The 20,699-nt window shown below is 41.8% G+C and overlaps 1 protein-coding gene across 1 annotated transcript in view; it reads left to right on the top strand.

Moving 5' to 3' along the window:
• Positions 1–20,699, top strand: part of CDH23 (cadherin related 23) — a 598,322-nt gene that overhangs the window by 324,019 nt on the left and 253,604 nt on the right. The window contains exons 15-16 of the mRNA XM_044420488.1: positions 4,078–4,190; positions 7,890–8,078. Of these exons, the coding sequence (XP_044276423.1) occupies positions 4,078–4,190; positions 7,890–8,078 (302 nt within the window). The remainder of the gene's footprint in view (positions 1–4,077; positions 4,191–7,889; positions 8,079–20,699) is intronic.

Here is a 20,699-nt window from a genome sequence, read left to right as displayed (position 1 = left end):
TACTCCAAGGTCCCTTTCACAAGTGCTGCTCTCCAGCCACTTGTCACCTAACCTGTACTTATGACAGATAGTCCTATGCCCCAAGTGCAAGACCTTGCACTTATCCACATTGAACGCCATCCTGTTGTCTTCTGCCCACTTCCATAGTCTGTCCAGATCCTTTTGGATCTGGAGTACCTGCTCCTCAGTTGTGGCCACTGCTCCAGTTTTAGTGTCTGCGAATTTGATCAGCAGACTGTTTACCCCTTCTTCCATGTCATTAATGAAAATTAATGACACAGCCCTGGGGGACCCCTCTTGTCACTGGCTGCCATCCCAATGATTCCCCACTAATGGTTACCTTCTGCTTTCGGTCAGTCAACCATGCCCTAATCCACCAGACAGTGCTTTGGTGTATCCCAAAACTTCTCAGTTTCTCCACCAGGATATCATGGGGCACTTTGTCAAAGGCCTTGCTGAAATCCAGGTATACCACATCCACTGCATCCCCTCCATCTAGCCATCTTGAAACCTTGTCATAGAATTCCACAAGGTTTGTCTGGCAGGACCTGTTTTTGCGGAAGCCGTGTTGTGTGGCTGTCAGCCTCCCCTCCCTATCTAGCATCACTAGATCTCTCTCTATTATGAGCCTTTCCATTGTTTTTCCTTCAATGGACGTAAAGCTAACAGGTCTATAATTCCCCATGTCCTTTCTACTACCCTTTTTGAAAATTGGGACCACTGATGCCACCCTCCAGTCCTCTGGAACTTCACCCGTTCTCCACGATGTCTCAAAAATGGCCCTGCCAACTCTCTAAGTACTCTCAGGTGTAACCCATCAGGGCCTGGCGCCTTTGTAATGTCCAATGCCCCGAGGAGCCCCTTGACTTCAAGGGGAGTGACTCTAATCTGTGTCCCTGAGTCCCCAGCCTCATCTAATCTCCTATGCGGATATCCCCCGTCCTGCTTTGGGGAGAACACAGAGGCAAAATAGTCATTTAGCAGTGACTGAAGCCTCTGTCTGGTAGCTTCTGTCTTGTGCTGGCAACATATTCATTTGGAAAATTATGTGGGAGAGGCACATGCAAACAAGTTATTCCCAATAATCCCAACCTACCATTAGTTGTTAGGTTAATCATTTCCAGTTGTGCTGATCAGAGGTTGATTGTGTAAACCAGTGCTAGCACTCATCCATGGTTTGCTAACATTATGTGCCAGCAGGGTCATTCAGATAAATTAAACCTTCTCCTTCCCACTTCTTCTGGAAATATCATTTAATAAAGAACATGTCAGCGGTTGCAAGACTGCAAGAGACCCCAGGGTTTTTTTCCATCTATAGATTCCAGGGCAACTTGCCAGCTTTACCTCCCTCTCCCCCATGATTTGGCTTATGTTGACAAGATGCTGGTAGACCTTACCTGATGGTTGCATGGTCAGGTTCTTCCAGGCTATTTGAAAAGGCCATATAGAAATTGCCAAAACCGAAAGAGTGCATCACCAAAAAGGAAGACAAAACAGGACACAGATTTATGTATGATTTACATATATTAAATCAGAAATATTTTATTTCTAATAGTAGTGTAGCAGCCTGTTCTTTCTGGTGTCCAGGAACAAACTCTTGATAAGTAACTTAGGATTCCTTTTCTTTAAACTGGAATTGGAATGAGACCATCCTTCAAACCAGTAACTGCTCCAGACAGAAACTTCTCTGGAAATCTCAAATGGAGGGCTGCCCATTGTAAAAGAGAGCACATGGCCACACTGGAGACTGCTGAAAGTAACTTTAGATTTCCTTCTCAGAACTTTCTAGCTCCATAAAAGCACTTTGGGGCTTTGAATTTTTTGTTGCCTCCAACTAGCTGATAAGGAATGAAAACAGGAGCAAGCCAGGCATGGAGTCTAAGTGGTCCTCATCGCTTCCCCACAATTGAAAGCTACACTGGTGATTTATCCATAGGATGCAGTTAAGTAAGCTTTAGTGATTACGGTGGATATTTCCTTTTCTTTTAAAAACTACTGGCTCTTTCTGAACTTCTCTCCGCTTTATTCTTTTTTACTGAATGGGATAGTGGAGATGATTGCTTAACTAGGAGTTTGCTTTTTCCATGCACTGGATTGCTTTGCAAAAATGCTGACCTGCTAAATAAAGACTTTAAATGTCTCTTATTCTCCTTATATAAGACCATATATATGCAAACCATATATGCTAACCATATGTGCAATCAGTGTGGGCAGTCAATGTGAAACTAAACATATCCACGAATGTTGTGATGTTGATTCTAAGGGATACAGACAAAAGGTGTCCTGCAGTCTCTCCTACCTTGCAGAATTAGTCTTGGAAGAAACAACCATATTGCTAAAGTACTAAAGCACACACATGTGCACATGTGCATGGGCGCGCGCGCGTGCACACACACACACACACACACACACACAGAGAGAGAGAGAGAGAGAGAGAGAGAGAGAGAGAGAGAGAGAGAATGAATTCTCCCTCTTCTTCCAGAACAAGAAAAGTTAAGGTCAGATCTGTCAGCTTGGGAACATCTAGTGAATACCGCTGAAGTAGTAGGTCATGATTACATCTCTCAAATGCTACATACTTCCCATTACTTTTCAACTGCAGAACCCAGTGAATGGGCAAAGAAAAGAGGTGTAGAAATGGGCCTGGGGTGGTGGTGATGGTGGTGCTTTTTATAGTTCCTTTTCTTTTTTTTTCATTTGCTCTTCACACAGAAAAAGAACAAAATGAAATTGCTGTTAGACCAATGATGCAGACAAACCAACTGGAAGCCATCAGACAATTCTGCAGCATGCACAGTTGGCCACACACTAAACTGCACTTAACCCTGGCTGGGACATTTTAGCAGGTCAAGAATTTGACAGAGAGATAACCATAGAATAAGGGATGACAAATTTATGAAGGAAAGGGGTGGCGCTGGCCATGAATTTTTTTTTTTTTTAAGTCAGTATGGTTGGGGGGGAGGGAGGGAGGGAGGGAGGGAGGGAGGGAGGGAGGGAAGAGGGTTGGTGTGCTCTGTGCCCCACATCTCACATTCATAATGTGAGAGTGTGTAGGTTGATCTTACTGATTTCTGGTCAAATTTAGCTAGCCCATTCCAAGTTTGAACTCTGGTGGAGAGAAATGATCCTGCAAGTTTGAAGGCAGAGGCAGTTCCACACTATGCTGACTGGCATGTCCCCATGCTATTCCCCCCCCCCACCCCCAAACCTCTTCCCATTTTCTAAGGATTTAACAAAGCTTTTAAAACATTTCATTTTTATCACCAGCAGGGCAAGTAGCATGGCTGATCTAAGGGGTGCCAGATCTAGCCCTGACATAATCAGCAGATAGGAATAGTTGAAATTTGGAATCAGGAGGATTTTGGTATGCTTGCATTACAGAAGAGGCTTCTTAGATCATTTTCTTCCATTCCCAAATCCCTTGATTTCCTGTTCCATGGTGTGTAGGTTTGATTTCCTATTGGACGGTACGATTTCGCTTGCTCCCCCTTTTGCATCTGTGCATCACAGAGGAGGCAGAAAAAGAATCTCTTGTCCTATCTGTATCCCGCACGTCATTCCGATCTCATCCATTCTGTCACGAATGTTTTCCACTAAGCCCTCCTCCTCCTCCCACCCTTAGTCTTAGACTTAAAGGGAAGTGCAGATGGATGTCCCTGTGCCCTGTCAGAGATTCAGTAACTGAACTGATTTGTATACAAAAGCCATGAATATATTTCCATTTTAACTGAAGTGCTTACTCCTACACTGCCTGAAGTTCTGTGATGCTATCAGATGGGCTAGCTTAGTTCTCAAGTCTGTATCTTGCTAGACTGAGGCAATGAGAAATAGTTTGGTCTTTAAAATGCATCCGACAGTGTTTCCAAATCATGGCATAATCTGTCACTCATTTTGCCTCTCAAGCTTCCTTTGGCAACTGCTCTGCTGTCTATGGAGACAAAGTGGCTAATAAAATGCACATGTCCACCCATGTGCTTGTGCATTTGCATGTCTATATTGTTTGTATTAAGTCTCGAGCTTTTTATGTTCTTCTACACAGGAGTTTATTTCTGCTGATCCTACTTATTTCATTGTCAGGCAATACCAACAGTATCTTTGCACTGGACTACATCAGTGGTGCATTAACTCTGAATGGGCCATTGGACCGAGAAAACCCTTTCTACAGTGCTGGATTTATACTCACAGTGAAGGTGAGACTGGCTGTACTGGAACAATGGTTTCAGAATATCTCAGATGAGGAGACATTAGCTGTTACTTCAAGAGCTGAAACGGGATGTTACACGAACCCAAAACTCACAGTATCTGGGAAAATTTGGATTTTCAGATGTGTGCTAATCTGAGAATTGATAGGAATTCCCACATTTCCATCTGACTTCCATCTAATTTCTTCCATAATTTAGAAAAGTGAGGGCCTAGAAAAAAACAATCACATCATAATCTGAACAAAATTGGCCATGCTTCCCTAGGAAGGTGAGTTTAAGCAACACATCCTTGCTTCATGGGAAAATGTGTTTGAGTTTCAAAAGTTTGGGAAGATGCTGAGTTCTGGTTTAAATTCTTTTACTGATACTAACTAAACTAAAACTAAACTAAACATAACTAAAATCTAACCCTTCTTACATTTTATTTTGAAATGAAGATTGATTTTTGCATATACGTCAGTTGTTATGCTTTCGAACTGCAAGGTTGGCAGGAGCTGGGACGGAGCAACGGGAACTCACTCCATTGTGCAGATTCGAACCGGCGACCTTTCAGTCAACCAGCCCAGCAGCACAGCGGTTTAAACCGCTGCGCCACCTGCAGTCCCCTTGCAAGTAGATAAAAAGGTGCCACTTCGGTAGGCAGGTAATAGTGTTCCGTGCACTTTGGTGTTTAGTCATGCCGGCCACATGACCACGGAGACTGTCTGCGGACAAATGCTGGCTCCCTCGGCTAGGAAACAGGGATGAGCACCACCCCCTAGAGTCAGGCATGACTGGACGTAATGTCAAGGGGAAACCTTTACCTTTACCTTTTACAGTTGTTATGACACCATAAAAATATTTCTTGTCTGACTTTAAGCCTTTAGAATTTGAAGCATATCCTGTTATTTCCAGCTGAGGGAAAAGTAGTTTCAAAACTGACCCATTGGTCAGTGTCCCAGTCTTGATACTAGCTTGGGGGTCCTTATGCAACCCAATTACATTCATGTGTTGCCAGTAGCCACCAGATGATAGAATATTGAAATGGTTCCAGGGCTCCATCATGAGGCATACTTGACCTGTCTGTAATATATTTCTTGCTCAGCTTTTGACCCGTAAGCACAACTCAAAGACACTTGATTGTTATATATGGATAACCAAGTTGTCATAGATAATAAGTGGCATGCAATGAACATAGTGCAAGTCATTCCACATGAGAGTTCTCAAATATCACATGAATGGTAAGAAGAGTAAATAAATAGAAAATGACTGCAGGCATTTGCAGTAACTTTTTCAAAGCAGTTTATTTGTTAAAAAAAAATCTACATCTTTTTCATTACTGTTGCTGTTGGATGAGAGAGAAACCCAGAACCAACCATTAGATATCTCTAATGTCACTGGCAAACAGCTCCAGCTGTGAGGCTGACATTCCTGAAGGAATGTACCCTGCCTACTTTGACCAACTGTGACCTATGTTGACCTTTGACTTAGGCTTGCCATGATAGCATCCAGGTATTCTCGGTTCTTGCCTTGCCCTTTCCTTTTGGTCACCTGTGTGACAAAAGAGACATTTAGTGCTCGTCAAACCCTTCCAGCCATGCTGAGCAGCACAAGAACTACAGTGAATTGGGGCAAAGCCACTTGGGTAACAAATTCTGCAAAGGGTCATTTTCCAGCACCTGAAAACCTCCCCGCCAATTCCCTGCACCATCTCCAATCATAGCTACTTAATTAAAATCAATACCTGGCCAACAAGCTGGTAGGAAAATATTTAGTAATATGAATTCCACTGGGCCAGAAGGGGATGTGTGTGGGGAGAAGCATCTGTTAGATGGCCATTGACTGGGAGGGTGGCTGGCAGTTTCCAAAGGAGTACTGATCACCTCCTGGCTGCCTAGAAGGGCAATATTTTGTCAGACAGGGAAACTGGCATAGAGTTACTCCACTTGACCTCCGTTCAGGGTCTTTCAGTGAGATTCTACATGGTCAATAGGCTATTATTGCTATCCCTTGAAATCTTGCTTCTTTCCCTAGTTTAGACTTCCCTTTAGTTAAAGAAAAATCTAACTGAAGGCAGAATCTGTTCTTCAGTAGGGGAAAGGATGACTTTTCTTCAGCCCTGCTAATAAACTTTAGATGACTTTGCCATGCAGTCCTTTTTTCAATGAAATGCAACGGGAGATTTTGTCTACTCCAAAGAAACACCAGTCTTGATGAAGATCACTGGGAGGGGGGAGTTTTATCCTTCCCCACCCTACATTCAAAATAGCTGTGCGGCATTGCAGGGAAGCAGCAATCTTCAGTATCACTCAGGATAAATGGGGGGAAGCAAGATTGAGGCCTCCCCTCCCCCTGCAATCCTGAACAGGATCGCTATTTCTCCATTGTTAATAGCAGCAGTGACATAGCGATCTGTTCCCCACTCCAGACTGATGGCTGATCAGCTGAGCAGTGGAGAATGGTGGATGGGGCCCCCAGGGGTTCAGCAGGCCACATACAGAGCCATCATGGGTTTCCCATGTGGGACGTAGAGGAAGCAATGAGAAATGATGGAATGCATTATCTCTGCAGAAGAATGTCTTTCAAAGTATAAAGAAAGGGGTTCTGTATCAGAAACTACAGGTAAGCAAAACTAGTGTCCTTACAATTTGCAGATTGATAAAGAGGATTTTGGCAGGATTGGAACTACTCAGAATGTAGGTTTTATGGCTGCTCACAGCCACAATGCTCCGTCTCCCGGCCGAAGCCCTCCTCCTCTCTCCTTGTCCCACGGCACCGTTTTAGTTTCCACCGTCAGGTGCCCAGCCATGTCTGCCTTTTATGCTGGGTCTGGTAGGACCAATGGCCAGTAGGGGACTTGGCGGCATGGGTGTTTCCATTACTGTTGGGTTGAAAGTTCCCAGAAAATGCGACTTGGGCTGAAAGGGTGTGCCCTGGAACTTGAGCTGTGAAACCAGTGGGTACGTGCCAGTGATTAAAAACTTGTAATAGGCACCAGTGGGCCATACCTCCTCCTCCTGGTCACTGTGAACTGCTGCCCTCACAGGGAGTGCAATGGAATGACATCAGTTGCATCAAGGATGGCCTGTTTACCAGTCTGTCTCAGAGGGCAGATCTAGCCCCACTCCCTGACCTACAGACTGGATCCATGATGGGAATGCACTTAAAATGGTCAAACTACATGCATACTCCATAATCGTGTGTTTGCATTCAAAGAGCCTTAATGACTTAAAATTGCGTAGATGCAGCTTGAGTTGTTGCATCATTCTTAGGATTCTCTTGCCCCCTGGTGCAGTGATCTGACACTTTTCCCACCTTTCTGGAAGTGTAGGCCTTACATTCCTTTATTAATTCTCCCAGTGCAGACTTAATGAAACTTTAAAGATATGAGCTATGTGTCAGGGTTGGGCCAGTGGTGGAGAAAATCAGGGTTTCCACCTCGAGTGGCAAGAATTCTGGAAGCCAGGTTAACCCACAGGAGAAATGGAGCCAGGTCTCTTGGCAGGAATGCTCATCGGCCTCCAGGGAGCCAGTCCAGCCATTTCCTAGAGGTCAGAACGACTCACCTGGCTCACTGTATTCTTGACTTCATCTCAGTGTCAGAATGAAATCTAATCTGGGTGTGATTTCCTTATGATGACCACCATAGCTTCTGCAGTTCTCCATGACTATCGTTTGGACTATTTCTCCTTCCAATTCTTCTTACAGGGAACAGAACTGAATGATGACCGCACACCTTCCAATGCAACAGTGATGACTACTTTTAACATCCTTGTCATTGATATAAATGACAATGCCCCAGAATTCAATAGCTCAGAGTACAGTGTGGCTATTCCTGAGCTGGCCCAGGTCGGCTTTGCTCTTCCTCTTTTCATCCAAGTGCAAGATAAAGATGAGGTAAGATTCAAGAACCATGATTTAAACTCCTCCTTTGCTGATATTTCTAATCCATTCTCCTAATTTGGTACACATTTTTCTCCTTTATATTATAATTTGAATTAAGGAACTTTTTTCTATTTAATTCTTCTATTTTAAATACTTGTATTATAAGTATCAAATTACAAAAGACCGTAAAGCTAACAAAAAGAATACTATTTTTAAAAGGTAGTGTACAGCACAAGTTCACACTTTGCTAATTTCTGTGGCACCATTCACTAACTAGATGTTGCACCTCTGCTCATTTACGTTATTTATGAAGTGAGTTATATTGCCAGTCTTTGTAATAACTGTTTCTTAAAAGTGAATCTTAATAAAATATTATGTGGCCTTCTTTACAGAATATATAGCACATTATTATTACATTATTTTAATGTCCCGTGTTTTCCCCCTTATAATTCCCCTTATTATGCAGAACCTAAGGCAGCTTACATAGCACCATTTTGACCTCACAACAAGCCTGTGGGGTAGGTTAGGCTGAGCGTAAGTGACTGGTCTGAAGTCCCCAGTGAGCTCCATGGCTGAGTGGAGACTAGAATCCCGATCTCCCAGGTCCCCTGTCCAACACTAACCACCGCATTGGCTCTCTGTGAATATGGAACACAAAAGCTTGTGGTTATTGCACATAGTTTTTATACTCAGAATGTTGGTTTGTTATCTCTCTTTTGAAGCCCTAATAAAACTTGGACAGCTGTGTTACATTCTGTAATTTCTTAGCCATTCTCCAACTGTGGAGTGCATTCCTGCATCTGAACTGTTTGCCATCTGCATTAAAATCAATCCTGTGATGTTATATGGTTCTTCATTACAAAGAGATAAATTACAAAATGTGAGAATAATTATTTGTGGCAAACTGTACAATTTTATCAAGATAAGCGTGGTGTATGGAAAATATCTTGAGCATTTTCAAGGGTTCAGGATTTTCATTCCATAAGGTATTATTTTCTTCTGTAAGATGAGGACAATGTAGCTGATGAGTTCTAGCAAGTACAGTTGCAGTTCTTCTGCAAATGAGTGTCTTTCTTTCTTGTGTTTATAAATTGAGAGGTGTTTTTCCCCCTTCTGGAGACAATCTTGAGTCTATGAAATTGAAAGCTTGGGTTGTTTCATCAGAATTCTTCCATGGGTTCATTTTTATGTTGAATGCACAAAATGGCTATTTACATTCAAATGTATCTACAGGAATTAGACATTCTGGCTGTGTAGAAATCACTGACAGTGACACTGAAGGACTTAGAATTTATCCATAGTTCCCATACTGATATGATCTCATTCTCCACATCTGTGCTTTTAGAGTTATTGCTCCTCTGGTTGTATATCAGTATAAGTTTAGGAGAGAAAATGATAAGAAAGTAAGTGATGTACTACTCCCAACCCACTTCAACTCATAAACATATGTTATGATCGCTTGGCGGCCTGTTTAAAATAAAATAAATACTACTTAACTTACTTTATGGGGTACGAGTTCACCTTTCTTCAACACAAAATTCAGTGTATATCCTTAGCTAAGTCATTGGGTACGGAGAATGGACAGGCAAGGAGAAAGGGCTGGAAAAGCATATCAACACCTAACTAGAAAGATGGCCTTTTGTTCCACTTTTGCAACGGAGCCTTTTTTGTCCAGCCAGGGAGATGCACTGCTGAGACTATGGGATCTTCATGTCCTTGAGCTTTATTACAGTATGCAAGTGTAAAGACATGCCTACTGGGGCAAGTCACCTATTTACACCATTCCATTGGAGCTGATTGGTGGGGAATTCGGGACAAATAAAAGGAAGTACTTCTTTATGCAGCTCATAGCTAAACGATGGGATTTAATTCCACACGATGTAGTGATGGCCACCAATTAAGATGACTTTAAAAGAGGTTGGACCGATTCATGAAGAAGTCTATCAACTGCTACTAGTCCTCGTGGTGATGCTACTTCCAGCATCTGAAGCTGGAGAGCAGCTCCTGGGGAACATGGACAGAAGGGTGCAGTTGCACTCATATTCCACCTGTGAGATCTTGCAGGCAGTAGTGGACATGCTGTGAACAGAATGATGGTCCAGATGACACTTGGTCTGGTCCAAAATTACTCTTCTTATGTCCTTACCCTTTGCCTGTCTCTTCACATGTTTCTGACCCTTTGTTTACTTCTAATGCCTCTTCATGGAACCTCCTTTCCACCAGTTCGACTCACTTAGGCGCTTTCATTCTTACACTTATCCATCCTTCATTAACTGAAATAACTCTCCGTACAACATGCCTGCGCCATCCCCGACTTTCTTCTGAACTCGTTATATAACTTCTCTTTATGGCAGCAATGGGCCATTTTACTTAGGAATTCCATTACTTCTCCCATCCCAGCCCTGGGGATACACCCTTCAATTACTCCTCATATTTGGCTTATATATTCATGCCTTATTTCCAGTGCATCATCAAATGTTATGACTTTGCCACAATCTATAATATATGCTTTACGCCAGGAGGTAGATTTCTATGTGATTTGCAGTAGAACTGCAAGTGATTCCCAATATTTTAACAAAAGCAAATAAAATTAAATGCTTTTTAAAATCCTGCAGTAACTGGCTTTATGCTAATTACATATTAACCTTAGTGTTCCTCATTTGTAAAATATGAGTATTAATAGTTTCCCTTTAACCAAGTCACTTTGGAGGTTTCTGTTAGAATCCCTAATCTGTAGCTGGATGTAGGTTTGCATTTGAATAGACAGTGTATTGCTTATAGGGTGTTGCAAGTAATTTGCTCCCTAGCTCCACCCCCTCCACAGTTTTGCTCCTGGATCTCTTCACTGGACCTCAGATTTTGCAATAAACGACAAAGTAGATCCCACAAACCTGTGGTTTTCTAACCTGCTTAAAGGAAGCACAAAAAAAACTATGGAGATATTTGCAGATTATATAAAACCTCTGTTACTTTGGTATCATGTACTACTTTACTTAAGTATTTCATAGAATAGTAGAGTTGGAAGGGGTCATGAAGGCCATCGAGGGCACCAAGTCACACCATCCCACTCAGGTGGCTGTCCAGTTTCTTTCTGAATGTCTCTAGTATGGGAGAGCCCACCACCTCTCTAGGCAGCTAGTTACCAGAAGAATATGGAATTAACCCTTTGGTGTATTTTGCTCCTGTAAGGTTCATTTACTTTAACTTGAAATCTAAATTAGGTAGGGAATTGGAGATTTTTGTTTTAAAATTTACTTTTTTCCCTCAAGAAAATGGTAAAAGCTCACTTGTTGGAAATGGCAGTTCACTGTTTGTTCTATGGCAGTTTTGTACAATAGGCAGCTTTCCCTTAAGAAAATTCAGATTCTTGTCATTATTCGCTAGGAAAAGAAACACTTTTTATGTTAAGATATGCAGAGTGGTTACTGTCATACCATCATTTGCAAAGCTGTGTTTCTGATACCCAACAAGCAAAGGTTTATTGGAAATCAAGGACCTCAAATGTTTTGAAAACCAAGAGGTCACTCCCTTGGGTGCCTTAGCAGTTATGATAATCTTTCCTGTGGTTTAGACAATAAATCCTCAGAAATAAAGATACAAGTACACTTGTGAACCAAATGCTGTTTTAGAGGCTTTTTGAGAGTTGATTTATAATATTATTATATGTTCCCCAAGTATAGTGGTACCTCGGTTCACAAACTTAATTCATGCCACAATTCTGGTTGCGAACCGAATTGGTTGGGAACTGAGTCAAATTTCCCCATAAGGTTCAATGTAAATAAGGTTACTCCATTCGAAACCATATGTAATTTTTTTAACCTCAAAAATATGAAACAAAGTACAGTACAGTACAGTATGAAGAGAGAGCCTTGCTTGAGGCGACTTCTGGCGTGGAGGACAGAAAGGTGAGTGGTGAGGAGGTTGTTTGAAGGGAGAGTCTGTGACTGCAATTGCAACTAGAGAAACCCATAACCATGTGTCAGAGCGGGGAAGATGGCAGAATTTGTGTTTGTGCAAACATGAACACAGCCATCTTCCCTGGTCTAACACACTCTGACATGTGGTCATGGTGCGGGGAGGATGGCTGCAATCGTGTTTGTCACCTGATGTGGAATTTGCGAACAGAAGCAAAATTTTGCTGACCTTTCTGTTTGCAAACCGAATTGTTTACAAACAGAAGAATTTGTGAACTGAGGTATTACTGTAGTGTTAAGTTCCAGGGACAATGCTTACCCAAGGATGCTTTCCCTTTGCAGAGAGAACTCTGGAGACTTGGGTTTATTTACCAATATACAAGTTGAGCACAGGTGAAAGCAGACAGCATAGCTTTGCTAAAATTGCAAAATCTATGCCACCCCAGATTACCAGAAAAGTATCAGAGATGCTTCCCAGAGCTCAAAGTTTATTTGCTCTCAGTCTCTGCCTGCCTGTTGCTGGCTGCCTTTCAGTACCAGTCTGTCTCAGACTGCAGGTTCTTCTCTCACACTTCCCCACAGTTGATTAAAACAGTTGAAATAATAATGATAGTTAATGTTAATAAGATTTGATGAGTGTTTGTACAGGCGAAGTACAGCAGAACTCTGATTCATGACTGGAACTTATAAGTACAGTCATAATGACTGGATAGTCCTTCTTCAATGACAATTTACTTTGACCAGAAAAATCCCCTCCTCCCCCAATAATAAGAAAAAGAAAGAAAGAAAAACTGAGACAATTGCCTTAGAAGTGAGGATGCAAAGAAGAGCTGCAGTCAGCGGATAGATCTGTTTCCTAGCAGGGGCATAAATAGGTATTTGCACATCTGAAGCTGTGATGCTGAAAAGGGGGAATGACGCAGGCATTCACAATGGACATACATATGAAATGGCAGGATTACTCATCTGAGAAGGCTTCTTGGGGGGAAAGAGAATCAGTTTTAGAATCTTGCTAAAATAATTTACTTCGCTGAGAAGCATCCCTCCCTCTTCCCAGTCATCATGACAAAACATAAGGAATTATGTCATTATACTGAATACTAATGAATCTATCTTTCACAGAGGGTATAGTATCCTTTTACCTACAGCTTCGTTGTGGGTTCTTCACAATATCTCACAATGTTCAACATATTAAAATCTTATTTGGAGTGAATAGCTTGGCATGCAGCTTGACCGTTTTTCTCCTATTCCCTGTTTCTTTCCATTCTGGGTTGTGTGTTTGTACTCATGTACTTTTAGGCTGAATTTTATTTTGATGAACCTTCCTTCTCCTGCAGTAATATTACATTTGACTGCAGAACCTAGCAAACTAAGCTGTCATTTTCAATATGTATATCTGAAAGGAACTTGGTGTGCAAATTGAATAAATGAAAATGGTTCCCAACCAATTGAAAATGAACCAAACATTGTTGATGATGCTGATGCTGATGATGGCAATTATTAAAATCTACTCAGTTTTAGGGTACTTCACTGGAGTCTCAAAAAGGTAGTGTAGTATTCCCTGTTTAGTTAGAATTGGGTTATTAAATTTAGTCCATTAAAAGCTTGTTTCAGAATAGGTTCGAAGGGGTTGTTCTTTTGAACTGGATCCACAGGTACCCTTCTCACTGTCCTGTGCCCTGCTGGAAAGAGTCAAGCAGAAAGAGAGGACACTGGAGGCAAAGTCTCACTTTCAACCCCTCTTTAAAAATAAAGGGTGGTATCCAAGCAGTCCATGATGCATGAGGGGGCCACGACCAGCTCTGGCTGCCAACTAATGAGTACATTTTATTATTATTTTCTACGAACTAAAAAGAAAGAAACTAAAATAAACATCAATCATCAGAACCATCAGACCTGCTGGGCAGGCCCCCATATATTTTTTTAGCAATCCATAAATATATTCAAATCTACACATAGTCCCGTTTCTCTAATGGCTGCCAACTAATATTGGACCCTATGAATATTTATTCACAATCATTTTCACTGAGTAATGATTTTTCAGTGGATCCTTATTTCTTATGCAAGTGTCCATTTTAACAAGAAAATATCCAACAGATGAGAGAGGAGCTGGAGGAGAATGTAAAAGATTTAGGGGGACTGATCTGACAAAATGTGTCATGGTGTTTTACCCTTCATACAGGAGTTGACACAGTTCATTTGTTTAAGGGCAGTCAGAGAATTACTCAATTCACCAGAAAAGGCAACTCAGTAAATATATGGAGAGAGAATCTGTCCTATATCAAGACACGGTGGTGGTGTTGACTTTATGTATTATTAAAGGCATATGTACTATTCTTAAATTCCATTCCCCTTTAAAAATATTCTGTTATTCCCTAGTGTTAACGAAGTCTATTCATATTATTTAAACAAACCCAAAGTTGTTATTAAAAAGTTGGTATAAAAAGGCAATTTAAAAGAACAAATGCAGAGAGGTGACCAGTAACTGAACACAATGGCAGGAGTTCAACTATGGTCTCATTATAGTATATAGTTGGTATATGTTTGTCCTTTGTCCCTCTGTATCTTTTGAGACAGCTCAAAAATCACATTTCTGTTCCCAGTAGAGCTTTCAAGGATATGTAAAAGTGTGATATTGAAAAGCCATTGCTACTGCCAGTGGTAATGACATCTAACGTATATATTCACACACATTGACCAGGTTTACACATGATGACAGCCCAATGGCTAAACAATCCATGGATTGTGTTCATGAGCAAGAGGAAGAGAGAGAGGAGCACTGCTTTTGTGACATTTTTACTTTCACCCCCTAATCCAAGATTGGGTCAGCCACAGATTATGGAGCATGATGACTGAACCCAAATAGCTTGATTCTTTAGAGGTTAGACAACCCAGCAATTAACTCATAGTTTGTTCTTGGGTTAACCACTTGGTTCTTTAGCTCCAAAACAACCCAGCAGTGCAGGTTCAGAAATTATGTTCCACAACCTACATACCCATGAGATGTGGAGTAAAACAGAAGTAGCAGACAGTGCATCCACACTCTCCTATTTGTCCCTGCTGGCTTGTGGGTTGTTTAAGCCATGGGTTATTGTTATATGAACCAGTTCATTATGTGAAAAGACATCAAAGACCTGGGTTCAGATCTTGGCTCATCAAAGAGCTTAGTGACACTGGGCCAGCCAGTGGTATTGTGAGGATAAAGGAAAGAGTATGTGCAGAGCCCCAAACTCCCTGGAGGAAGATTACAATTAAAATCTAATGAATAAATGGCCACAACAACAGCTGATCAGCCCACAATAATTTGCTTGCATTTTGAAGTCACATTGGCATCACTCCCTTCCTCCAAGACAGGGATGAAAAACCTGTGCCCTTCTGATCTGTTTCAGCCAGACTGCCATCAGCCTTGCCTACGGAATGGATTGCCTGGGGCTGGTGGGAGCTGGAGTCTGAAAGCATCTGTATGGTCACAGGTTGCCCAGTCCTGCTCTCAGGGCGGCATAAATAGAGACATTTCATTTATCCTGATGAAACATCCATGAGGTAGATTAAACTGGGAAGCAACAGGGCGCCTGGTGAGCTTCATCATGGCTTGGCGGGGATTTGTACTCTATTCACTGCACCACAGTGGGTTGATTCCATATTCATTCTAAATGTTAGAGACTTTCACGAGGCTGGTATAATCCAGAATGCTGCATTATCTATCTGACTCAGCTGTAATCCTTCCTTAACTGAAACAAACTTGAAATCTAGTCCAACGTGTTCAAATTTCTAGAAGACCCCAAAAGCAGGTCTCTTGGGCAAAACCTCACACTTTGTAGAAAAAGTCTGCATCCTGCTGTCCAGTAGCCATCCAGGTGACCCGTACTTGCTGGGTACATCTGCTTTACCAATCCTAACACTGCAGGAGGAGAGATTTCTTTTGGCATCTGGAAATGTATCTATACTTTCATAATGCAAGCTGTGTTTATTAATATTAGCACTAAGCTACTTCAGATAATAATCAATTTAAGCTACTATTGGATACAAGGATATAGATATGGATTCACACACACACTCGCAACTTTTGCATTTATTAACATATTATAATGCGATGTAAATGCATTACAGAGATCATAACTGTAAAGGATAACGGACAGTTTTGTGGTATTCTTTCCCAAAAGTGCTGGCTGCCAATCGGAATGAATTAGATTTCACAGGGGTTTTTGCAATACATGGAATTCACCAGCAAATTACCCTTAAAGAGGGAAAATCAATCATTTGGAGCAGAGATAAGCTGAAGGCGAGTCAGCCTTGGATTGATCCCGTCTGTGCATGCGTGTGTGGAATTTAGCAGATAGCCTGGAGAAAGCAGGAAGGAGGGAGGAAATAGTTGAGTATAAGAGGAAATTTCAACACAAAAAAAGAGGAGAGAAGACAAAGAAAATAGAAGTTACCTACCTAGGCTCTAGACACCGTTGATTTGCATATATGCACACAGATCATCCGTTGCGGCTGCATCAGCCTTAGATTTCAGTTGGCCCATGTTTAATGCTGAATACGCATGTGCATGTGCAATGCCACACACACACACACACACACACACACACACAATCCCAACTAGTTAATTGCGATTTTATTGGGTTGAGGGGGCACTGCCCCTTTTTCCTCAGCAATGGGCGCATGTTGACAGTCCTCCTTTCTCAGACACAAAACCCCTCTGCTTGTAAATAGCTTCGTTGCCTTTCAAAATGGCATGCAAAAACATGCTCTGAGGGTGTGTGCTATGCGGGGGCAAAAGCATTTTTGTGCCCTTATACATCTGCTCATTACTGTTGCCGAGTCCTTGTCTCATATCAGGAGCTCAGGCCAACAATAACGTAACACCGATGTCTGCCTGGCTTAGGATGCCAAATATTGTTGTGTTTGAATCTTCGATATTCAGCTTACACACATTGCATGGCTCTTTGACAGAGAAAGTTTTCATGCGAGCTAAGCCAGCATGCCATTAAGCTGAAGAATCAGGTATATTTCATAGCAATATGAGCCACAGGATGATTCCAGTTACATCATGTAAAAACAGAATATTATTCTCAAGAACTGTATAGTCATCAAATGCATGCAGGAGAGCTTTGTAAAAGAAAAAGCCGTGGCCAAACTTGCAATTCTGTATTTAGTGAAACAGGAATACAGCCAGCAAACTGCACCCCTACCTGAACAGGTCCTCATGGTCATCCAAAGACATTTCACATGCTGATAGTGCGTAATGCACTGTCAGGGGAAGAGATAACAGAATTTTATCTATAATTCATAGCAGAAGCCCTTATATTAACAAGTCTTTCATTCTGCCTTAAGTCACTTGTATACATTTGTGACAGAAGCTGAGCACTTGCTCTCTGAAAAAGCATCCTCTCTCCTCCTCATGAACAACAGGGACCTTCCTTAAGCTAATCACAGCTTCTTTGTTATTGAACAAATGGTGGGAAAATCACTAGTCAATCATCTCGAAGTCTAAAATGCTGCCTCTGTAATGAAGTGCACTAAAATAGTCTCCTAATCTGTTCTTTGTTAGCTCACAATTCCCCTCCTGTACCTTTTTTTAAAATAAGAGGTTGTTGACAATGAAGAAGAAGGTGGCCGCATTTATTCTTTCTGTCTCTGTATGTGGTCACTTTCTGTGCCAAATTGGGCTTCAATTAAATGAAGCAGAGAAGAGAATGTATAACACAGGAATTCTGTGCACTCAGAGTTTTTGATGCCCTGCACAGCAAATAAGAAGGAGGGAACACTGTCTGAAGCTGCAAAAACCTTTGTATACCAATAAATAAGGCTGGTATATGTCTGAGGACTTACTTGCACTTGATTTATCCAGGACAATGCCAGCATAGTGAACATCTGACCAGCACTCTCTGCATACCCGCTTTGGGCATAATGGCGCACCAGGCTGCCAAAATGGTGGCCACTGTTGGCCTTCCACATGGGTTCAGCTGCCCATGCAGAGACAGTTGTCATTACAAGACTCAACAGCCCCCTGTTCCTTCCGCTTTCCTTCAGATGTTCACCTGTGCAATGTCCCCGAAGCAAGGTGGGTCAGTGCTTCAGATAGGAGGCCTGAGCTAGGAATGCAGCACAATCTCTTCTCATGCAAGTCATGCTGGAGAGGGAGAGCAAGGGCTGGATGAACACAGAAGAAGTCCTCAAGGTACGCTCTTCCCCCAAATGGCATGGCACATCATGCACAGCAAGGAGCACGTGGGGAACCTTGTTCCAGAGCTTCCATGCGCACGTGTCTGCACCTGCATGAGAGCAGAGTGTCTAATATTTGTAATAGTTCTTGAGGTGAACAGAATTGCTGCCTAATTAGCATGCCATATATCCTTGCCTGTTTGGTTGGTTAATTGCTGGCTTTGTACCCAAATTTTGAAAAATTCTGAATTAATTAGGCATTGCCTGGATCATTGGCATTATGCAGAGGATCACAGGAAGTTCTAGGAAAACCAGATAAAAATTCTTGTGGTGATTTGTAACCATGTTGGCTTCCAGTGAATGAAAAGTAAAATGCTTTTAGCAAGGAGGCAGAGGGTGGGGTTTTTGCTTTGAACTGAATTGGCATGAAATGTATCCACAATGATCATATTAGTTGCATACTAATCATTCATTAATATGACTGGGGAAGACCAAATTTACAGGGGAATTAAGCTGATGGACATGCTACCAGGATGAACACTTAGGAATCACACAAAAATATCAAAAAAAGAGTGAAACAAGACACCAGTTTGCCTAATATTTGCATATGCTCATATATACACATGGATGCAGATTTAGAACTACTTATTTATTTGAAACATTTGTATGCTGTCCTTTACGGTAATTGTCTTATTATAACTTAAGTAGAAATAGAGTACAAATGTCTAACATGGAAGGCTGTGACCAGATGGCCTGTATGCATAGCCAGGTGTGCAGCTTCATAACCCAGCTCTTCTTTCTGGTAGTTCTTTACCTGTATAATGGACTTAGACTGGAGAGCCCTTCAGAGAGAGGACACCTGAAACTAGAGGTAGGCCCTCCGTAAATAGGGTGCATGGCTACCCTGTGTCCATCTTGTATAAGCCTGACGCCATCCCAGTTGTGTTGGGGCGTTGTCAGACTTAAAAAAGACAGGCATAGGTGATGGTAATGGTATTTTCTTATTTTAGAATAGCAGTTTGGGGACTGAGATCAGTTTCTGATTCTGAAGTAAATTCATCCTTCTGGAATTGCCATGCCAGGTTCATTTATTATTGTAGAGTCGCCTGTGAAGTATTGGCCTGTGAAGTCTGATTCGTTATTTTATGGTTGCTCCAGTGCATTGGGCTGCTGGCATTCAATTCATTTTCCTCGTAAGGTGCAACGCCGGAGCATTTGCGCTTTTCACAAAGGGAAAATGCAATTCTGCAGAAGGGCAGAGGCATTGCAGTCTAATTAAAGTATGAGTATGGGAAAGCCATGCAAATTGTGAGCCTTCTAGCCTTAGTGTAGAAGTCAGAAATATGAATAAGCTGAGGTCATAGGGAATTGACATCCATTATGCCCATGTATCTTTTCCAGTAGTGGTAACAGAACTACTCCTTTTGCAACCTCTTTAGTAGGTTGTCTTGAATGTCTGATTTACACTCCTGAAGTAGAAAGGACTGTTGCTAGGAAGAATTCTGTAGAGAAAGCAACTCTACAAATATTATAGTTGGCCTCACAAAAAAATGTCAGTTTAATTGGCCAGTTGTTGCACAGGTAGACCAATTCTGCAATTAATGCACAGCTATGATTCAGATCTCCGTTAACTGAGTCTGTCTTCTGTGCTTTGGGTAAGGAGCACGAAGGGAACTTGCTTGTGTTAATGTACCTGCAAAGCACAACAATTCTTAGGATTTGCTTTTTGTGAATAGGGAAGTGTAGTACATAAGTGTCCCAATGAAATAATGCCGGCATGAGAAAATGTGGAAATCTCGGCAGATAAATACTGTAAATAAGAAGTTTTGTATATTTCTCTCCCTTAATGTTTTTGTACTTTTTCCCTGAATCCATCTCTTGATTTTCTCATGTTCCTCATTCTGCCTGCCTCAAATAATATCTTAAGTAGAAGCAGGCTGGGGTGGGAAAGATTGGTTTCCTTATAAAACAATATAGAAAAATCTTCCAGAATCTCCCCACCTTTTCCTGTAGGCCAGTGTGTGTCACGGGGAGATAGTTGTGATCCAGCCTACGCAAGTCCCTTCTGGTGGGCAGCTGATAACAATTTGAATATTCAGATTTGCTCTCAGCCATCTGCAGGGGGTTCAAAGGCTTCAGTAAACTAGGAGCAAAGAAAGCAGCATGGGACAGAAGCAACAACAACAAAAACTGATGAAATAAATAAGAAAGGAAATATACCACTTCTCCCAATGGGCAAATGAATTCCAGTTCTCCAGACTTCACATTGGGAAGCTGAGGCACTAAAATAGTTAGTAATTAGGGATCACAAATATCAACAGGCTGATCTGTTTTCCCAGCTGGAATGGAATTAAATAGCCCAGCTCTTTCCCACACATGCTGGGGACTTCTTTTGATGTTCAGCATTATCATCCCTCCCCCAACAAAATCGTTCCTTTCGGGGCATAAGAAAATCCACCGCAGCTTACTAGGATGAAAGGCATCCACTTCTGTAGCACTCATGGAACATGATTCCAGATAGCCATTCCAGTTTAACCTGTTGACAAGCAGTGGA

The sequence above is a fragment of the Varanus komodoensis genome, unplaced genomic scaffold (assembly GCF_004798865.1).
Source record: "Varanus komodoensis strain SLA01 unplaced genomic scaffold, ASM479886v1 scaffold11, whole genome shotgun sequence".
NCBI classification, from domain to species: Eukaryota; Metazoa; Chordata; class Lepidosauria; order Squamata; family Varanidae; genus Varanus; species Varanus komodoensis.
Note: the sequence above shows the minus strand (reverse complement) of the source record. Positions and strands in the feature narration are given on the sequence as shown.